Source organism: Macaca nemestrina, chromosome 1 (assembly GCF_043159975.1).
Source record: "Macaca nemestrina isolate mMacNem1 chromosome 1, mMacNem.hap1, whole genome shotgun sequence".
NCBI classification, from domain to species: Eukaryota; Metazoa; Chordata; class Mammalia; order Primates; family Cercopithecidae; genus Macaca; species Macaca nemestrina.
In genome coordinates, this window is record NC_092125.1 from 12,378,229 (window position 1) to 12,395,426 (window position 17,198).

Below are 17,198 nucleotides of genomic sequence, written 5' to 3' on the forward strand. Positions count from 1 at the left end.
GAGCAGATCACTTGAGGTCAGGAGTTCAAGACCAGCCTGGCCAACATGGTAAAACCCCAACTCTACTTTTAAAATATAAAAATTAGCCAGGCATGATGGCACACGCCTGTAGCCCTAGCTACTGGGAAGAGTGAGGCAGGATAATCGCTCGAACCCAGGAGGTGGAGGCTGCAGTAAGTCAAGATCGTGCCCCTGCACACCATCCTAGGCAACAAAGTGAGACACTGTCTCAATAAAAAAAAAAAAAGAAATGTATTTGATTATCTATTTCCACATGAGAGATCATCTCTCTCCCCATTTTATCTCCCAACCAAAAAAGAAAAAAATGCTCAGTTATCCAATAGAGAAGCCTATACAATAAAGTCCTCCTGTAACATCATTGACAGGTTCTCAGAAATTGCAACTTTGACTAATATGTAACAAAACCAGTATTTTCTTTCTAATCAACATTATAATGAAATTCTGTTGAAGGAAATGACATTAATTGAGGGCCTACTATGCATCATTTTGCTTAAAGATGCAGTTTTCAAGAATCTGAATGACGTTAAGTGAAGATTTACTGTACTTCGCCTTGTACAGCCCAAGAGCAAGGAGAAGTTAGCTCCCCACTGGCATGTCTAGACCAAAGAGAGCATCAACAATACATAAGCCTGGTATGAGCAGCTCCTGGTGAAAAAGTGTGGTATCACAACACACAAAGTTCTATAAACCAAAAACCTACAAACTATACTTGCTTGATCTTGTCATCTCCACAGACTGCATTACCAGACATGGTATCATGACTATTCAGCTCTGATATTTTAATGCATTTTGTTTTCTACAGTCTTGATGCTTAGAAACTGACCTAGATATTTGGATGTTTTGTCAGATCTCAATATAAGTACGTTTATATATGGTAGTTTATAACATGTATAATGCCAACATGTTGATATGGCTTGGCTGTGTCCCCACCCAAATCTCATCTTGAATTCCCACGTGTTGTGAGAGGACCTGGTGGGAGGTAATTGAATCATGGGGGCAGGTCTTTTCCGTGCTGTTCTTGTAATAGTGAGTAAGTCTCACAAGATCTGATGGTTCTATAAGGGGAAGTTTCCCTGCACAAGCTTTCTCTTTGCCTGCTGAAATCCATGTAAGATGTGACTTGCTCCTCCTTGCCTTCTGCCATGATTATGAGGCTCCCCCAGCCACATGGAACTGTAAGTCCATTAAATCTCTCTTTCTTCTGTAAATTGCCCAGTCTTGTATGTCTTTATCAGCAGTGTGAAAATGGACTAATACAGATGTCTAGATAGTACAGACTGCCTTCTGATAAATGAGGATATTGTGGGCTATTCTATAATAGACCACAAACCTAGTATCCATATTTGCTCAACTTCTGAGTTTACAGCTTTATTTTAGTTGGTTTCATTTCCACAGCTGACAAAGCAGCATTAACACAACACCATATACATTTGAAAGCAAGTTCAAATAATAATCATCATCATAGCTAACTTTCTATTTAGATGTCTACTATATTCCAGGCACTGTTGTACACCTTTTACATGGATTAAATCACAGTAACTCTAAGGTAGACCCTGTTATTGGTTCCATTTTACAGATTTATAGCTTACTGAAGCACAGAGGTACTTGCCCAAGATCAACGATTATATACGGTAAATACTCACTGATGTTCCTATAATCTGGTCTTTCCACAGACGGGGACACAGAGAGTGTCTTATTAGTCGGACCCAGAGCCCCTGCCACAAACCTCTTAATTCCTTTGGGAAAAGAAAAACAAGTGTGAAATCTCTAAGTGGCTGAACATTTTTTGCTGTGAATGAATAGCCAATAAGATTTTTTTCTAGAACACAGATCTATAATCTTTTGTACACAACTCTGAAATCCAAAAAGCTCTAAAAGCCCAAACTTTTTTTTTCAATTTGACAATAAAACTTGACCTCTCCTAAACTAGCAAGAGACTATTTATAGTCTTTATCCAACTTAGATGATTCATAGATTCTGCTTATATATATTTGACCATGGGGCTGCCCCAGAACCCACTAAGGAAATTATGCCGTATAGGAGATATGCACGTATCATCACAAAACCAGTCCCCAAAACTCTGTATTCTCACACAACTGACTAAAACATTTCAGTAAGTAATCCTTTTCTATCACCAGAGCTGTGTTTGGACAAATTCCCTCTCCTCCTATTTTTACAAAGCCCTAAAGGTTTTGAACTTAACATAAGTTCTGCAAAATCACCTCACAGTAGCATTTAACTTGAAATGCTTTCTAGTACCATATTGCAGGCCCTTCACTAGAAGGAAATACTAAATCAGGATTAACAATTATAAAGCCTGAAATTGAAGTATGAAGCAAAGCAAATTTTTCTTCAATAACTTTTCCTCTGCCCTGGAGTCCAGGTGCTTCTAAAAATGGCGTGGGAAGTTGTGTTCATTACACAGAAGCCAGGGTCATACCGCTCACTACCTTTGATGACTTTAGCCACTCAATAACCTGGTTACTATGCTTTGTAATTTAACTGGAGAAGACTATCAGCTAATTGATAAACCAGCTTTTGAACAAGTTACAGGCCCAAATATTCTTTCGCATCCCCAAAGCTAACCAATAACGTGGGTATAAGAAAAATGTCCTTATCTCTCCCTGCTTTAGCTGGTTCACTGTCCTCTGACCTGTGACTCTGCTGGAGTAATAGTCTATGCATTTCCATGAATTTAAACATTATCTCTTAGAAACAGAGTTCATGTAAACTGCTTTGGTCTTCATTAGTATGCTGTGTATAACTTCACAGCAATTTTGCTTTCCCGTTGGCAATAACTTCACGTTTCCAAATCTTAAGGGGCTCCATATATTTCTTATATTCCTTTCCCTCCCTCAAAGCCTCCTACCAGCTGGTGCCCAAGTGTTCTGATGGCATCCAGCCAGGAGGCTAGTTATTTCAGGAGCCACTTTTCAAGTCCCAGCAAGACTGAATCTAATGCCACACTTTTTTGTGTGCTTCACAGAGCCTTCAAGGACATCAATAGTATAAAGGGAAAATGCTTGAAAGGCAATATCTCTACCTATATCAGCTAATCACAGGGACGAGGGTTGCTTTAAAAAAAAGAGATCAAATATCCTAATAATAGCCAAGATCATCAAAACAGCCAGCTGTTACTTTTAATGACTTGATGATGTGCTTCCAAAGAGACATAAATTATTTCATCTCTAAATACACAAGGAAGTCAGGGGCCTCGCTACCAAGCCAGGCTAAACCAGGCTGAAAGAGCAACCCGAGGACCACAGGGTTGGCATCAATTCAAAGATGTTGAGTGCTTGATCATGAAACTGCAGAGAAGTAATCTACAAATATGTAAAATACAGTGTCTGCAGTGTTGCTCATAAGCCAAAGGCCACATAAGGAAAAACTGCAATAAGGACAGCCAAGTTATAGCTGACTATATCAAAGGAACCACGTGTGCAAAAAAAGAGAAGAACATTCCTTACCTGTCTGGAGAGTTATCTCCTCGGCAGCTTTTCTGGCCACTCCTGCAGAGCACTTGTTCATCCGGTAGGCCTAATGTATCAACCACAAACATTAGCTTGTCCTTCTTTTCCTCCACACAATAAATAATGGATTCATGACCATCCAATACCCAGTGTTCTTCAGTAACGAAATGTAGAGTGAATTAATCTGAGGTCTGAGTGAAATCTTAGCCAAGCAGGCATATCAGCTCCAGACTTGAAAGGCAGCAAGCAAAGATAAGAATCCTTGAGAACTGCTTTTAGGTTCTCCTCCCAAACCATGAGCTAGCTGGTAAAAGGGCAATCCCTAGACATCTAGCATGTCAGAGAATAACCTATGTAGTTAAATATTCTGAGAATTAAGAAAAAAATAAGGCAATGGAAACAGCACAGGCTTAAGAGGCAAAACACACAGGTGCAAGGACTAGTCTGTCACTGCCTGACCAGGCAGTTCCCACTGCAACTTTTCCGGGCCTGATTCGTGTACAATAGTTGGAATCAGTAATTCTGAATTTTTTGCATATTATTAACCACCTGATAATTTGATAAAGGGCTATGAACCCTCTCACCAGGAAATAAAAAGCAAATATGCACACACACACACACAGTGTTCCCTATGATTTAAGAAGGTTCACGGCCCTCCAGAAGCTCTTCCACAGACCAAGTCGGGAGAACCTAGACTCGTGACTTTCAAGTCCCTTTGAATTCCTAAGATCCTATGTGTCTTGAATAACCACATCCAGGAATTTAATAACCAGAATATCCTAAATAGGTGTTGGCAAACTGCAGCTCATAGGGCAAATTGGGTCCACTGCCTGTTTTTGTAAATAGTTTTACTGGGATAAAGTAAGTCCATTTATTTACATAATGTCTATAGCTGCTTCCACACTACATGATGGAGTTGAGTAGTTGCAAAAGACTTTGCTAACAAAGCCGAAACATGTACTATACTATCTGACCCAGGCTCAAAAAAAAAGGTACAGCCACTCTGAAAGCAGTATGGCAGTTCCTCAAAAAATTAAACATAGAATTACCGTATTATCTAACAGTTCGACTTCTGTGTATATATACAAAAAAACTGAATGTGGGAACTTGAATAGATGTTTGTATACACATGTACATAGCAACACTGCATATTCACAATAGCCGAAAGGTAGAAGCAACCCAAATTATCAACAGATGAATAAGCAAAACGCGGTATATACACACAATGATACATTATTCAACCTTAAAGAGGAAGGAAATTCTGACACACACAACAACATGGATGAACCTTGAGGACATTACATTAAGTGAAATAAACTAGTCACAAAAGGCCAAATACTACATGATTCAACATAAGGTACCTAGAATAGTCAAATTCATAGAGACAGAAAGTAGAATAGAGTATGCCGGGGCTGGAGTTGGGGGTAGAATGGGAAGGTACTGTTTAATGGGTACAGAGTTTCAGTTTCGGAAAATGAGAAAGTTCTGGAAATGGACAGTGGTGATGACAGCAGAACACTGTGAATGTACTTAATACCACTGAAGTGTATACTTAAATATGATAAATTTTATGTTATGTGTATTTAATCACAATTTTTAAAAAAGAAACCAAGGCTGCCATCTAATACTCAAAAAGGCGTCACAATACTGTGTGCATACGGCCAATGATTATGCCTTTATCAACAGCTACTGCATAATAAGTATCATTTATACTTGATTATTACTTGCCCATAAAAGCAGCCAGTTGGAAAATGAATGGGCCACCATGTTCACAAGCAGGAAGGATTCACACCATTTTCCCCGTCTCATCATAAACAACAGATAACTAGGCATTAGCTTGACTCTGCAGCTTCTAGTGCTTTACTCACTAGCAACTACCAATGCAGCAAACGCTTATAAGTATCTTAGACACATGGAACAATGGAATTCTTACCAAGTGTTCAAGGCCATAGTCAGCTTGGGCAATGCTAGTGCTGCTGAAAGTATTTGTTTCAATGATATCTGCCCCAGCCAGCAAGTATTCCTGCAACAAGAGATTATAATGTCAATTATGAGCTTTAGAGTTTTTTGTCCCGCCGGAATAAACATGCCCTTTCATTACCACTATTATCACCATCTATCTTTTGACCACTTACTAAGAGTAAGGCACTGCATTAGAAGGTAGAGATGCAAAAAAGGTGTAAGGATTTCACAGAAAGGCATGTGGTATGAATAAATAAACACAGAACTTGACTTCAGACAATGTTAACATCCTAAGGTTATAAGAATTTAATCAAGTCCCTTAAACTCTCTGAGTCTCAGTCTCCTCATTCAAAAATATTATAACCCTACTTCACAGGGTAGCTATCTGCTAATATAAAGTAACACATCAGCCAGGCACAGTGGCTTATATAATCATAGCACTTTGGGAGGCCAAGGTGAGAGGACTGCTTGAGGCCAGTTCAAGATCAGTCTGTGCAACATAGAAAGACCCTGTCTCTAACCAAAACAATACAAAAAATTAGCCAGGCATGGTGGCACATGCCCACAGTCCCAGCTACTTGGAAGGCTAAGGCAGGAGGACTGCTGGGGCCCAGAGGTTCAAGTGAGGCACAGTGGGCTAGAGTGAGCCACAGTGGCACCACGGTACTCCAGCCTGGGTGACAGAGTGAGACCCTGTCTCAAAAAAACAACATCAAGTGTCTGGCACATAATGGGCACTCAACAAACGGTAGTTCTGTTCCCTTATCTTCTTCCTGCTTTGGCAGAACCTGATGCCTACGGAGAAGTATACCATCTCAGAGATCTCAACATCTGACCACAATTTTTTCAGTCTACATCTCCTAGTCCCTCTGAACCAGCGTCACATCCTTACTGAAACCCTGAAGATCTTGTTGCTGCTTTGTGCTCTCTCTTCCAAAACTCGTGTTCCTGGCTCCACTCTTTGGATCATCTCAACCTCAATCTGACTAGCACCCTGGAATCACTTGACCCCCTTGATTTTCCAACACTGAATAAACCCAACCCCTCTTAAGTCGATGGACAATGCTTGCAGAAGCACTGGGAGAAAAAAACCAAGATATGCATATTTATAGTAACAATAACAAACATCCTAAATATCTACCAATAGGGAAATAGCTAAATAAACTAAAATATATCCACTTTATTACATGCCATGTGACAGCTAAAAAAAAATGGATATCTACAAATACTGACATGGAAAGATTCTGCAAAGTATCGTTAAATAAAAAAAAAAAATAGAATGATATGTAAAGCACGACACCATTAAATTAAAACACACACACAAACAGAGTACTATGAGTTTTCTACATATATATTCACTCATGTATGCACACATATATATACATGAAAACGCATAACAAAAGAATCTGGGACGACACACACCAACTAACATCAGAGGTTATCTCTAGGGAAAAATTAGCAATTTAGAGTATAGTCAAATGGGAATATATTATCTACGAGATTTGTTTCATAAGAACTAATTTAAGTTTTTTTTTAAAGAACAAGAAAAATTGAAAATAAACTTAATGCCTAGGAATAAGAAGATTAGTTAAATAAATGATGATATATACAAAGAATAGATTATGAAGTTATTAAAACCATGTTTCAGAATATTTAATACTCATGGTATATAAGTAATAAACGCAAATTATAAGACAGTACGAAGCAATGTAATCCCAATTTAATTTTTTAAAATCCAAATATAGAAAACTAGACTAAAATATGAAACACATGAGTGATAGTTGTATCTTAGAATTTTATAATGGGTGAGCGCCAGCTTTCCAGTTCATAGACAGCATCTTCTCACTGTATCTTCACATGGTGGAAGGGGTGAATAAGTGCCCTTGAGCCTCTTTATAAGGGCAACTCCTAATACCATCACACTGGGCATTAGGATTTCACATACGAATCTCATAGAGACACAAACATTGAGACCACAACAGTGCCCTTATAAGAAGAAATATGAGAGTTTTTTGTCCTCTCTCTGCTCTCCGTCAAGTAAAGATATAAAAAGATAGCTATCTATAAACAAGAGGGCCCTCACCAGACGCAGGATCTGCTGGCACTTTGTGGACTTCCAGCTTCCAGAACTGTGAGAAATAAATGTGTGCTTGTATAACCCAGTCTATGGTAACAGGTAATATAGCAGCCGAAGCTAAGACACCACCTTTAAGCATTTCTTCATCAGGGCTGTTGCAGTGACTTGAATAAGATAGTTTTCTCACATTCACTAGTGTGAAAACCCTTATTTGTCCAGAATCTCATAGTTTTTCACTAGAGTTTACATGCCTCAAGGGCAGACAACCTACCTATCTCATCCCCTTATCCTGAGTGCCCAACACAGTACATAACTTTTATTTGATGTCCAAAACTTGCTTTCTGAATAAACTGCCTCTTTCTTCTTTATTCTCCAGAGCACTTGGCATAGCAATCTGCCCTGATACATGAAATAGCTCGCAGAATAACAGAATGAATACATTTCGCAACCCAGGAATACTTTACCTTATGGATTTGGTAAATGACATCGGGCTGAGTTATACTTAAAATGTCATTGTTGCCTTTCAGCGGCCTGGCATGATCTTTAAATTCCTGACCTCGGAAGTGTTCTTCGTTTAGCTTCTGCCGCTGGATCATGGTCCCCATCCCTCCATCCAGCACCATAATCCTCTTCTGCAGAATGGCATCGATCTCATCGCGCGGGGTTTTCTTCAGACCTGCTTTAAAGAAAATGGAAGTTTTACTTTAAAGAATGAAAAGTAAAAAAGATGTGTGAGGGAGGAGCTTGAGAGAAATTTATAATAATCTGCAATAAGGAGTAAATGGAGTCCATAAAAGATGCACTCATAACTCTATATAGGAAAATGCTGCCCAAAAAGGCCGTTAAATCGTAACAAAGCCTAATACAAGATTGCACACAGCACAAAATCCCTGGTGAAGCACAAAACCAAGGTGAAGGTAGGCTATAACTTCTCCTACTTTACAGATGAGGAAAACAGGCAATAAAGGGCCAGTGATATAAGACTTTGCTCTCCCTAAATAAAATGATTTAGTAGAGAAAATTGAAAACCATCAATAATTCCAAACTACTCTTTAAAATATTAGCTTTGACTTTCTCCCTCACCTATTGCCAGAACTAATAATGGCCTGCAAACAGAGTTTTACTCATCTCTGCCCAATTATGAAATAATAACTGGCTAACACCCTTGAACTTCTCAACTCTCCCCATGCTCCTTGACTTCTAATTCCCAGTCCAGAAAAGGGCCCAATGCTTACTCCTTCTAATCCTGCTTTCTGGTTTCTATGACCTACTGGAAAGCCACAAAACTATGCTGACTGGAGTCACTGAAAATTTGTAATGTTCAGCCTCTTCTTTGGTTCACCTTTTCTTGACCTCCCTCAATACTTCTAACATCTGCTGTCCCAATTTCTGCTTTTTTTAGCACCAAATCCTTTTCCTCCTCACTCCACAAGTGATTTCACCTAATCCTATACAAAGAAGTCTTCTGTTGGAGGCTCCTCAAATTCACACCCTCTCCACCTCAAAATCCTCTTGCAGTCTGGCTCCTCTATTTCCCTTCTTTCTGCACCCAAGGAAGAGCGCATGATCACCAACACCTCCCACTGCTCCCCCATCTAGCCCTTCCCACTCCCACAGTTCCACCTCAGCAACTACCGATTTCTTATCTTTCTGAGGTGGCTTCCTCTTCCACCACTCTCCTGAAATTACTTTCTAAAGACGCCAATGACCTTCTAAATACCAAAAACACCTGGCCCCAATCTTAGACCCAGCTTGTAAACTATCCACTGGATATCGCTACCTCAACTACCCACCTGCCCCTCAATCTAATATTCAAAACCAAACTTGCATATATTCTCTGTCTCATCTCCTGATTTCTGTAAATGGCAACACCCTTCCCAGAAAACTAACCATAAAATCTCAATATTATCTGACTCCTTATTCTCCCTAATAACCAACATCTACTTAGATCCCAAGCCTTATAGATTTGGCCTCTAAAATGCCATGCACAATGGTCCCACCTTCTCACCCTATGACAACCCCTTTCTTCAAGCCCTTACTACACAGGCCAGCTATCACCAATCCTCTCTGAGCTCAAGTTTGCATCCATGCAAATGAGATCATACATCTATGGAAGTGCCTTGTAAACTATCAAGTGTTCTACAAAGGTAAGAGATCACCACCATACCCAGTCGCCCTGTGTTCCAATCCATCCTATGAACCACTACCAGATAAATCTTCCTATACAACAATTTTTTAAACCAGTTGCTTCCTCTGCTCAAACATCTTCAACAACTCCCTATAGCATATCAGAGTGAATACATGTTACTCAAAACAAACCTTAATGACACCAACCCATTCCTTCTGTGCTCCCTAAGAGGCAAGAAAAGCTGAAGTCAAACGGAGCTGGTTCTAAGCTATTTGAGCTCCTTGGAGCTCATGCCTAGCAACACCAAGGTCAGTACTTGGCAAATATTTCTTTAATTGAAATGACAAAAAAGTGAGGGTAGATGAGAAACAACAGGCAAAGATAATTTAAAACCCAAACCAGTAACTTAAGAATATTTGTAAGCTGGTATTGGGTGCAAACTTACAACCCTGCCTTGTCTTACTGTCCAGGGTCTCAAGTATACAACACAGGAACTGGGGCTAAATGGTGGTCACAGAACTTTTTTGAGTGACTTTCTCCAAGTGGGCTTCAGGAAGATGGCTCTAGTAACCTGAAAGAAAAATTTGCAATATCCAATATCTCATTTCTTTTCCAAAGCACTGTTTCTTTCAGGATGTACTATTCCTTTCCAAAGCCACCTCACTGGCTAATTGTGTTTATTGAACTCGCAGGTGAGAGAAAACACTTCCTGATAAAGGAACGAAGTTAAGTTCTAATGATCTGACCAAAAGTACTTCAAGAACCAAAGAAAACCACTTCTCGGGAAATGCGGAGAAAAGGTAGGGCTTAATGAAGCATGTATAACAGAAAGACTGGTAGGCATCAGGCAGTGGGCATCATTTCAACCTATAGTAGACACGGTAAATTCACATGCAGCATTAATTTAGGCACTCCATGATGTGACTACCCTACCAGCCAATAAGCACTCAGAATTTGATAGGCTTAAGCTAATAGTGGCAGGGTGTGAAAATCCAAGAAATCTGGGTTTTAGCCCCAGTTCCCCTTAGTAGCTATGGGATTTTAGACAAGTCCTCTCCATGCTTCAGCAAGATGAGAGAACATCGGCCCTGCCCTCATCATTGGAATTGTGATACCAAAATGAGACCATATGTTAAGAATTGGACCTCTTAAGTCACACAAGTCATGAAATGAGACATTGGTGTTTGATGTATAGTAAACATCTGATAAATATTAGCTACTCTTATTATGTTGGTATTATTGCAGAGCTGGGACTGAAGCTCTAACGATTGTGTTCTATATATTACAAAGTTCAGTGGGCTGTGAAAAATCATGTAAAGCCTGAAGCTCTCAGTTGTTCACGTTGGGGCGGGAATGGCATACTTGCAGGTTTGGTAATGTCTTCTTCAGTCAGGTGAAAGAAGAAAATACCCAGTGAAAGCTGTTAAATGTAGATAATTTCACATGAGGAATGAGAAGACAAAGAACTAAAGACTGTAACCTACATGCCCAAATGAATCGCTTTCTTCTCAAAAGGATGTAGCTGCAATTCTCCCTGAAATGACATCACGTGAACTTAAGTGAGTGACTGAATTATAAGGCTGGTGTGAGCATGGGGTGTGGCAGTGGCGAAATAGGTCATACACGTGACATTTCATATTTAAAAGGTATTCAAACTTTCTAGGGAAAAAAAGGCAATCTTTTCCACAGACAGTGAAGTATATTCTTTGACATCAGCAAAATGATTAATCAATATCAATCAATATCCTATTATTTACACGCCCTTCTTCCCATCTTCTCCACTGAGCGAGTGCACACATGTTTAGCAAATCTAACCACTCAGAGAGCCTCCACCCCTCCTCTCATTTTCATAAAAAGTCTTAGTACTTTTCCATGGGGCCCTTACTGTATACCCTTTTCAATCCAGAAATAATAAGCTTTGTTTTTGGACTTTAAGACAGTTCACTATTTACCATAAAACAACCCAGCCCCACACATGCAATTTCTGGTATCTTGTTTGTTGAGCCACCATATAGGCAAGAGATCAAAAGTTTTTAAAAACATCTGCTTTGGTTTTTTAGAAACCTGACAAACTTACTGTATAATTTATGTGGAAGAACTTTATGACTTCAAATGAAGAGGAACTTCTTAAGATGCAAAAAGACCAACCTCTTAATTTTAAAAAAAAACGATGAATTTGATTACATAAAAACCAAGGATTTCTGTTAAATGAAAGTCACCATAGACAAAAATAATAGACGATAGGTTGGGGGAAGATTCTTCAATGTCTAAAGCTAATTTGTTTTCTCATTGATTTGTGTTAGTTCCTTGTACATTCCAGAATGTAATGTACAATGTGAATTTAAAAATACCTATAGAGTTTACAACAAAATGTATAAATATACGAATATATGTGAAAAAGGCAGTCTATGGAAACAAGAGAATTGTGAATGGAAAATACAGACAAAAAGGAATATATAACAAAACACATATGAGCAGGAATTTTGCGGACTGAATAAAAAACTCCTATGCAACTGAGGCCCTTAAAAATCCATTACTCAGGCTGGGTGTGGCAGTTCATGCCTGTAATCCCAACACTTTGCCAGACCGAAGTAGGTAGATCACTGAATCCAGGAGTTCGAACACAGCCTGGGCAACACAGTGACCTCGTCTCTACAAAAAAACAAAAATTAGCCAAGCATGGTGGTGTGCACCTGTAGTCCCAGCTCCTAGGAAGGCTGAGGCAAGAGAACTGCTTGAGCCTGGGAAGTCCAGGCTGCAGTGAACCGTGATCATGCCACTGCACTCAGCTTGGGCAACAGAGTGAGACTGTCTCAAAAAAAAGAAAAAAAGAAAAACCATTGCTTCCTCATTATCTACTTGCTTATTTTTCCTTTAGAGGATAATGTAAGATTTCCCATTTAGAGAAACTAAGAAGTCTTCCTTCAGAAGATCTGTTGGTATGAAGTGTCCACTATCTTAGCCTTCTGTATTCCTCCAGCTTTTCCAGTAGGAGGTCATTTTTCACTGGCTTTAATTACCATTCTAATTCACCGGTTTCTAATTACTATCAGAACTTGCTCAAAAGAATAAGCCACCTTGACAATTCTTTCCCTTGGCAGAGTGGGGATCTACTGAAATGTCACTCTTCTATGAAAAACAACAACAACAATATTGTATTTATCTGTATTCAGTTCATTAGGTCTAGAACGTTCTGTATATTTCACTACTGACTAGTCAAGTTCTAAATAAAGCTGGTTCTTTCTGATTGTCTTTCACAGTAAATATAAGAATATAGTTTTGCAGTTAGTTCCTTCATTTAGCTGACTAGTTATAACACTATTTCAGAAATATTTTTATGTTTAACATATATAAGTATATGTAAATAACTGCAGTGCAGAGGAGAGTCCCAAGGAACATTCTTGGCTTGTAAGCCTAAGAGATCACACAGTATTTTCTCCAGTTTTGAGTGGATTAAGGGAATATACTTTGTGGGGTTTTTTCCCCTGCCATTAACATCTTATTTTCTAGCTAACAATATTCTGATTCACAGCAAGTGTTCCAAAAAATAAACATGGGAATAAGTGGTTAAAGCCCTAGTCAGATTTGGAGGCGGGGTAAGTCAGCTAGCACCACCTTTAAGAACTAGCCTAAAGAATGACAAGATGAAGGCCTAAACAAATAAATATCTAATATGTGCATGTAAGTTACAAATTGCAGTGTCAAGAACTCATCTCCCCTGAAGGTAAAATGACCCCAAGTAGGTCTGACTTACTTAGGACTCCTCTTTCCACTGTGCTAAATGGGGAACACACAGAGCAAAAGCACATTTTCATTTTCTGCATTATCATCAAATAATCCCAATGCTTTCTCACCAGTGTCCCCTCTTTGCTTTATTAAAAAGTCTTACTAATGACCTACAAGTCACTTGCAAGATACTTTTCTCTTTCATTTTCGGATCTCTAATTTCTAGTTTGCACACACTTGCTACACTGTTTTTTGGGTTTTTTTGTTTGTTTGTTTGTTTTGGAGACTAAGTCTCACTTTGTCACCCAGGCTGGAGTCTCACTTTGTCACCCAGGCTGGAGTCTCGGCTCGCTGCAACCTCCGCCTCCAGGGTTCAAGCAATTCTCCTGCCTCAGCCACCTGAGCAGCTGGGGTTACAGGTGCTCACCATAAACTCAGCTAATTTTTGTATTTTTAGTACAGATGAGGTTTCACCATGTTGGCCAGGCTGGTCTCGAATTCCTGACCTTAGGTGACCCGACTGCCTCAGCCTCCCAAAGTGCTGGGATTACAGATGCGAGCCACCACGCCCAGCCTCTCTGTGGGCATCTCTTCGCTTGTGCAGTATTCCATTTTTAATATATATTATTTCCTTCGATTTTAATAACCTAGAGAAGAATTAGGCTGATAGCAATTAACTGGATCATTTATTCATTCCTTCATTAATCATTCATCAACTGAGTTCCAAATAACACTCATAGTACTAAGCAAGGAAGAAACCAAGAAACCTTTAGAAGCTGTAGTTAAAATTTTCTCCCAAGATGTATTTGCTAGCCCACCATCCTCCTTCCCCAGGGCACACAAACATGGTCTGAAGTCGCATTTCGTTTTAAGGCCCAACCTTGAGAATCAGGAATTCTCAGCTCTCCATTAAAATTTCATTAAGATTGTACACCAGTAAACTACTAAGGGATATTAGGAAGTTAAAATCTGATTCTAATCCCAAAAGAAGTTGCTCACATAGACAGATGCTGGACTACCTCTAAGGTCTTTTCTAGGCGCACTGGCCTGATTCAGAACTTCAGAGGCCCTAGACTTGGTTAAACTCCACTCAGTGCTCAACTCTAGAAGCCAGCCTTGGGGTGAAGGGATTAGGCTAGATTCAAACATTCAACAATTTTCATTTTCTGTTTAAAAAAAAAAAAATCACTCACTATTCACAGTATTTTAAGTCTTCAGTGGCATTTTGCTTCTAATAATGACACCTAAATTCAGATGAAAGGGAAATAACTTTACTTGTTTAAATTAAATGGGAAGGGGGAGGCCAGAAATTATGAGTAAAAGATATTATCCAAATAAACATATGATCTCCCTATGATCATTTATTAAATAAGATGTAAACCTCTATGAGAGGTTTACATCTTATTTAATAACAGCAGCGATGTTAAATCTTATTTAAGAGGTTTACATCTTATTTAATAACAGCAGTGATGTCTTTCTCAGCCACAGTCCTACTAGTCTCAAGGACAATCCTATCAGTCCCGTTGTCAGAACCCAAGAATCAAGAGTTACCAGTTAACCTCTGACAAATTTCCTTGCACGTTACGAATTTAGTATTCCCCCTCTTCCTGAAGCTAAACATCCCCCACTATGTCATAGGATATTTACTGTTCTGTACTTATCACTAATTCTCGGTGCTACATCTAGTACGTTTTTATGAGCGTATCTGCCCACAAATTATAATCAGGCATGACCTTAGAGATCCAGAGCTCATTACAAAGCTAACATTACGCTCAGTTCTTGTGCTAAACTAGCTTTTTCTCATTGTTGATGCCAGGGCCACCAATATCAGAATCGCTTGAAATTACTACGTCCCATCTCGGTATCTGGAGGGTGGGATCTGTTCATCTATTTTAACAGTGAGTCTATGCATATTGCGGTTTTGCAGCAGTATGCGTAGACGCAGAAAACAAAAAGTTCCAAGTAGTAATTTTAAAGAGTTCTGAGTTTCCTCGTCTGTCTCTCCGCGACTGGACTTTCTTTGGCAATAGGTGAGCAACAATATTTACGTCACACCACGCGAAACTTCGGGGGCCCAGCTGGTTTATGCTGCGTCGAACTGGAAAGTTTAGTTACTGTGACGTTAAGAATGTGTTCCGGGGGCAAGGGGAGGAAGCTTTTTGCAGGTTTTGATGGTTTGCCTGAGGAGGAAGAGGTGAAGGTCGGAGAAAGAGTGAAGCAAATCACGGGGCCCTCCGGGCTACAGCGCCGAGTTCTCAAGGTGCCGCCCGCACGCGGGGAAACCCCGCCGGGCGTCTCCCGCCGCAGAAGGGAATCGCCCCAGGGATTAGGAGGCCACAGCACGAGTTAAGAAACACAACCGAACCACGCGGACGGGGTCGCAGCATTACCGGGTTGCGACAGGTCTTGGAGCGCGGGTGACATGCTGTCGAGTCTCCTCCTCGCGCAGAGGGCGCGGCGGGGAAGACGCGCTCTCCACAGGTGACAACGGCCAAGGGCCACGCCAGCCAGCGCCAGGCGAACCTGCCACAGAAGGCCCGGGTCTTTTGACGCCTCCCGTTGGCTCGCGTCGCGGGGGAACTGAGGACCCCGAAAGCCCGCTGCGCCCTAGGGCCTCTCTCGGGGCTGGGCGCGGGGCTGACGGGCAGACGCGCGGCGCGGCAACTGCTGGAGCACGTGCTTTCTTCCCGGGTTCCCGGCCAGTCCTTGGTGTCTGCCTAGCTGCCAGACACGCGCGGCCGGAGGCGGAGTCGCGGGAGGGCACAGAAAAGGACCCAAGAGAAAACCCGGAGAGGAGGACAACGTGGCATCCGGCTCTAAGCCCCGTAGACGTTTAGGACTCTTCAGAGCGCCGTTAGTTCTGCGCTCAATCTGGCCTTGGCGTGGGAGGTCCCGCCCCTTCCGGCCTGTGATTGGGCTGCACGAGCTCCTCGCAGCCACATTGGCTATCAATGTAAACCACTCACCTGCAGGTTAGCCCCGGGGCTCTCTGGGAGATGTAGTCCCGCTCCCCAGTTGCCCGCCGGGGTTTTTAGCGTCTCAGTGCCCAGGATCCGGAAGTGTAAGCCGAAGTGGCCCCTCTAAGGAAAAGTCACAGCGCCAAGTTCGTGCTGACTTCGACACGCTGCGTGGTGTCCAGCCTGAAATTTTAGTTCCGTTTTGCTGTTGACTGGCGCTGGGCAAGACCGTTAACCTCTCAGTCTCCACACTCTAAACAAGAATGATAGGATGGTAGTAATTAGAAATTTTTAGCGTTGTAATAGGCATTAAATGAGATCGTGTGACCGCGCTATGAAAACTCTGAATTTACCATATTGTCACTTATTGACAGTAAAAGTATATTGAGCACCTACTATGTGTCAGGCATTGGGGTACACACTTGGAATGCAAAATCAGACAAGCTACATCGCACCCCCACCTCCTTCTTGGAGGAGGAACTCTACCTAGTTCGATTAATAATTGAACAGGGAAAAAAGAACCACATACATTTTGAAAGAGCTGCAGTATTCAAAGGGGCTTGGGAAAGGTTTCAAAGAAGAATCTGGGTCCTGAGGGAAGAGTGGTGCCAGGTAAGGTTGTTCTAGTCAGGAGAAGCTCCCTGTGTACAACACAGCACTTCAGAGAATTCTAAAATAAAGGGCAGCTGTGTACGGCTGAGCATGGTAGATGTGAGGCAAAGCAAATGCATCCAGAAAAATTAAAATTATAACCAAATTATGACGTTTACTAAGCTTTAAAAAAGGCACAAATTTGCATGCCATTCTCATTTTACTGTATGTAATTATACCTCAATTTTGAAGGTTTGAAAAATTAT

General features: G+C 40.8%; 1 protein-coding gene and 1 long non-coding RNA gene across 3 annotated transcripts in view; one reads left to right on the plus strand and one right to left on the minus strand.

The window, feature by feature from the left end:
• The window catches only part of LOC105474621 (5-methyltetrahydrofolate-homocysteine methyltransferase), a 106,897-nt gene extending 90,570 nt beyond the window's left edge, over positions 1-16,327 (minus strand). Inside the window, exons 1-5 of one of the 2 annotated variants that reach the window (XM_011729436.2) lie at positions 15,775-16,327; positions 7,995-8,206; positions 5,425-5,514; positions 3,489-3,558; positions 1,665-1,757 (exon numbers count right to left, since the gene is read on the minus strand). In XM_011729436.2, the coding sequence (XP_011727738.2) occupies positions 1,665-1,757; positions 3,489-3,558; positions 5,425-5,514; positions 7,995-8,206; positions 15,775-15,808 (499 nt within the window). In that variant the 5' untranslated portion in view covers positions 15,809-16,327. Of the gene's footprint in view, positions 1-1,664; positions 1,758-3,488; positions 3,559-5,424; positions 5,515-7,994; positions 8,210-15,774 lie in introns of both variants that reach the window. The other variant, XM_011729434.3, reaches the window with a different exon arrangement.
• LOC139357308 (uncharacterized) lies at positions 8,363-10,410 on the plus strand. The gene is made up of 3 exons (XR_011610274.1): positions 8,363-8,447; positions 9,563-9,677; positions 10,351-10,410. It is a non-coding gene; the product is annotated as an uncharacterized lncRNA (long non-coding RNA).
• Positions 16,328-17,198: the final 871 nt, after the last annotated feature.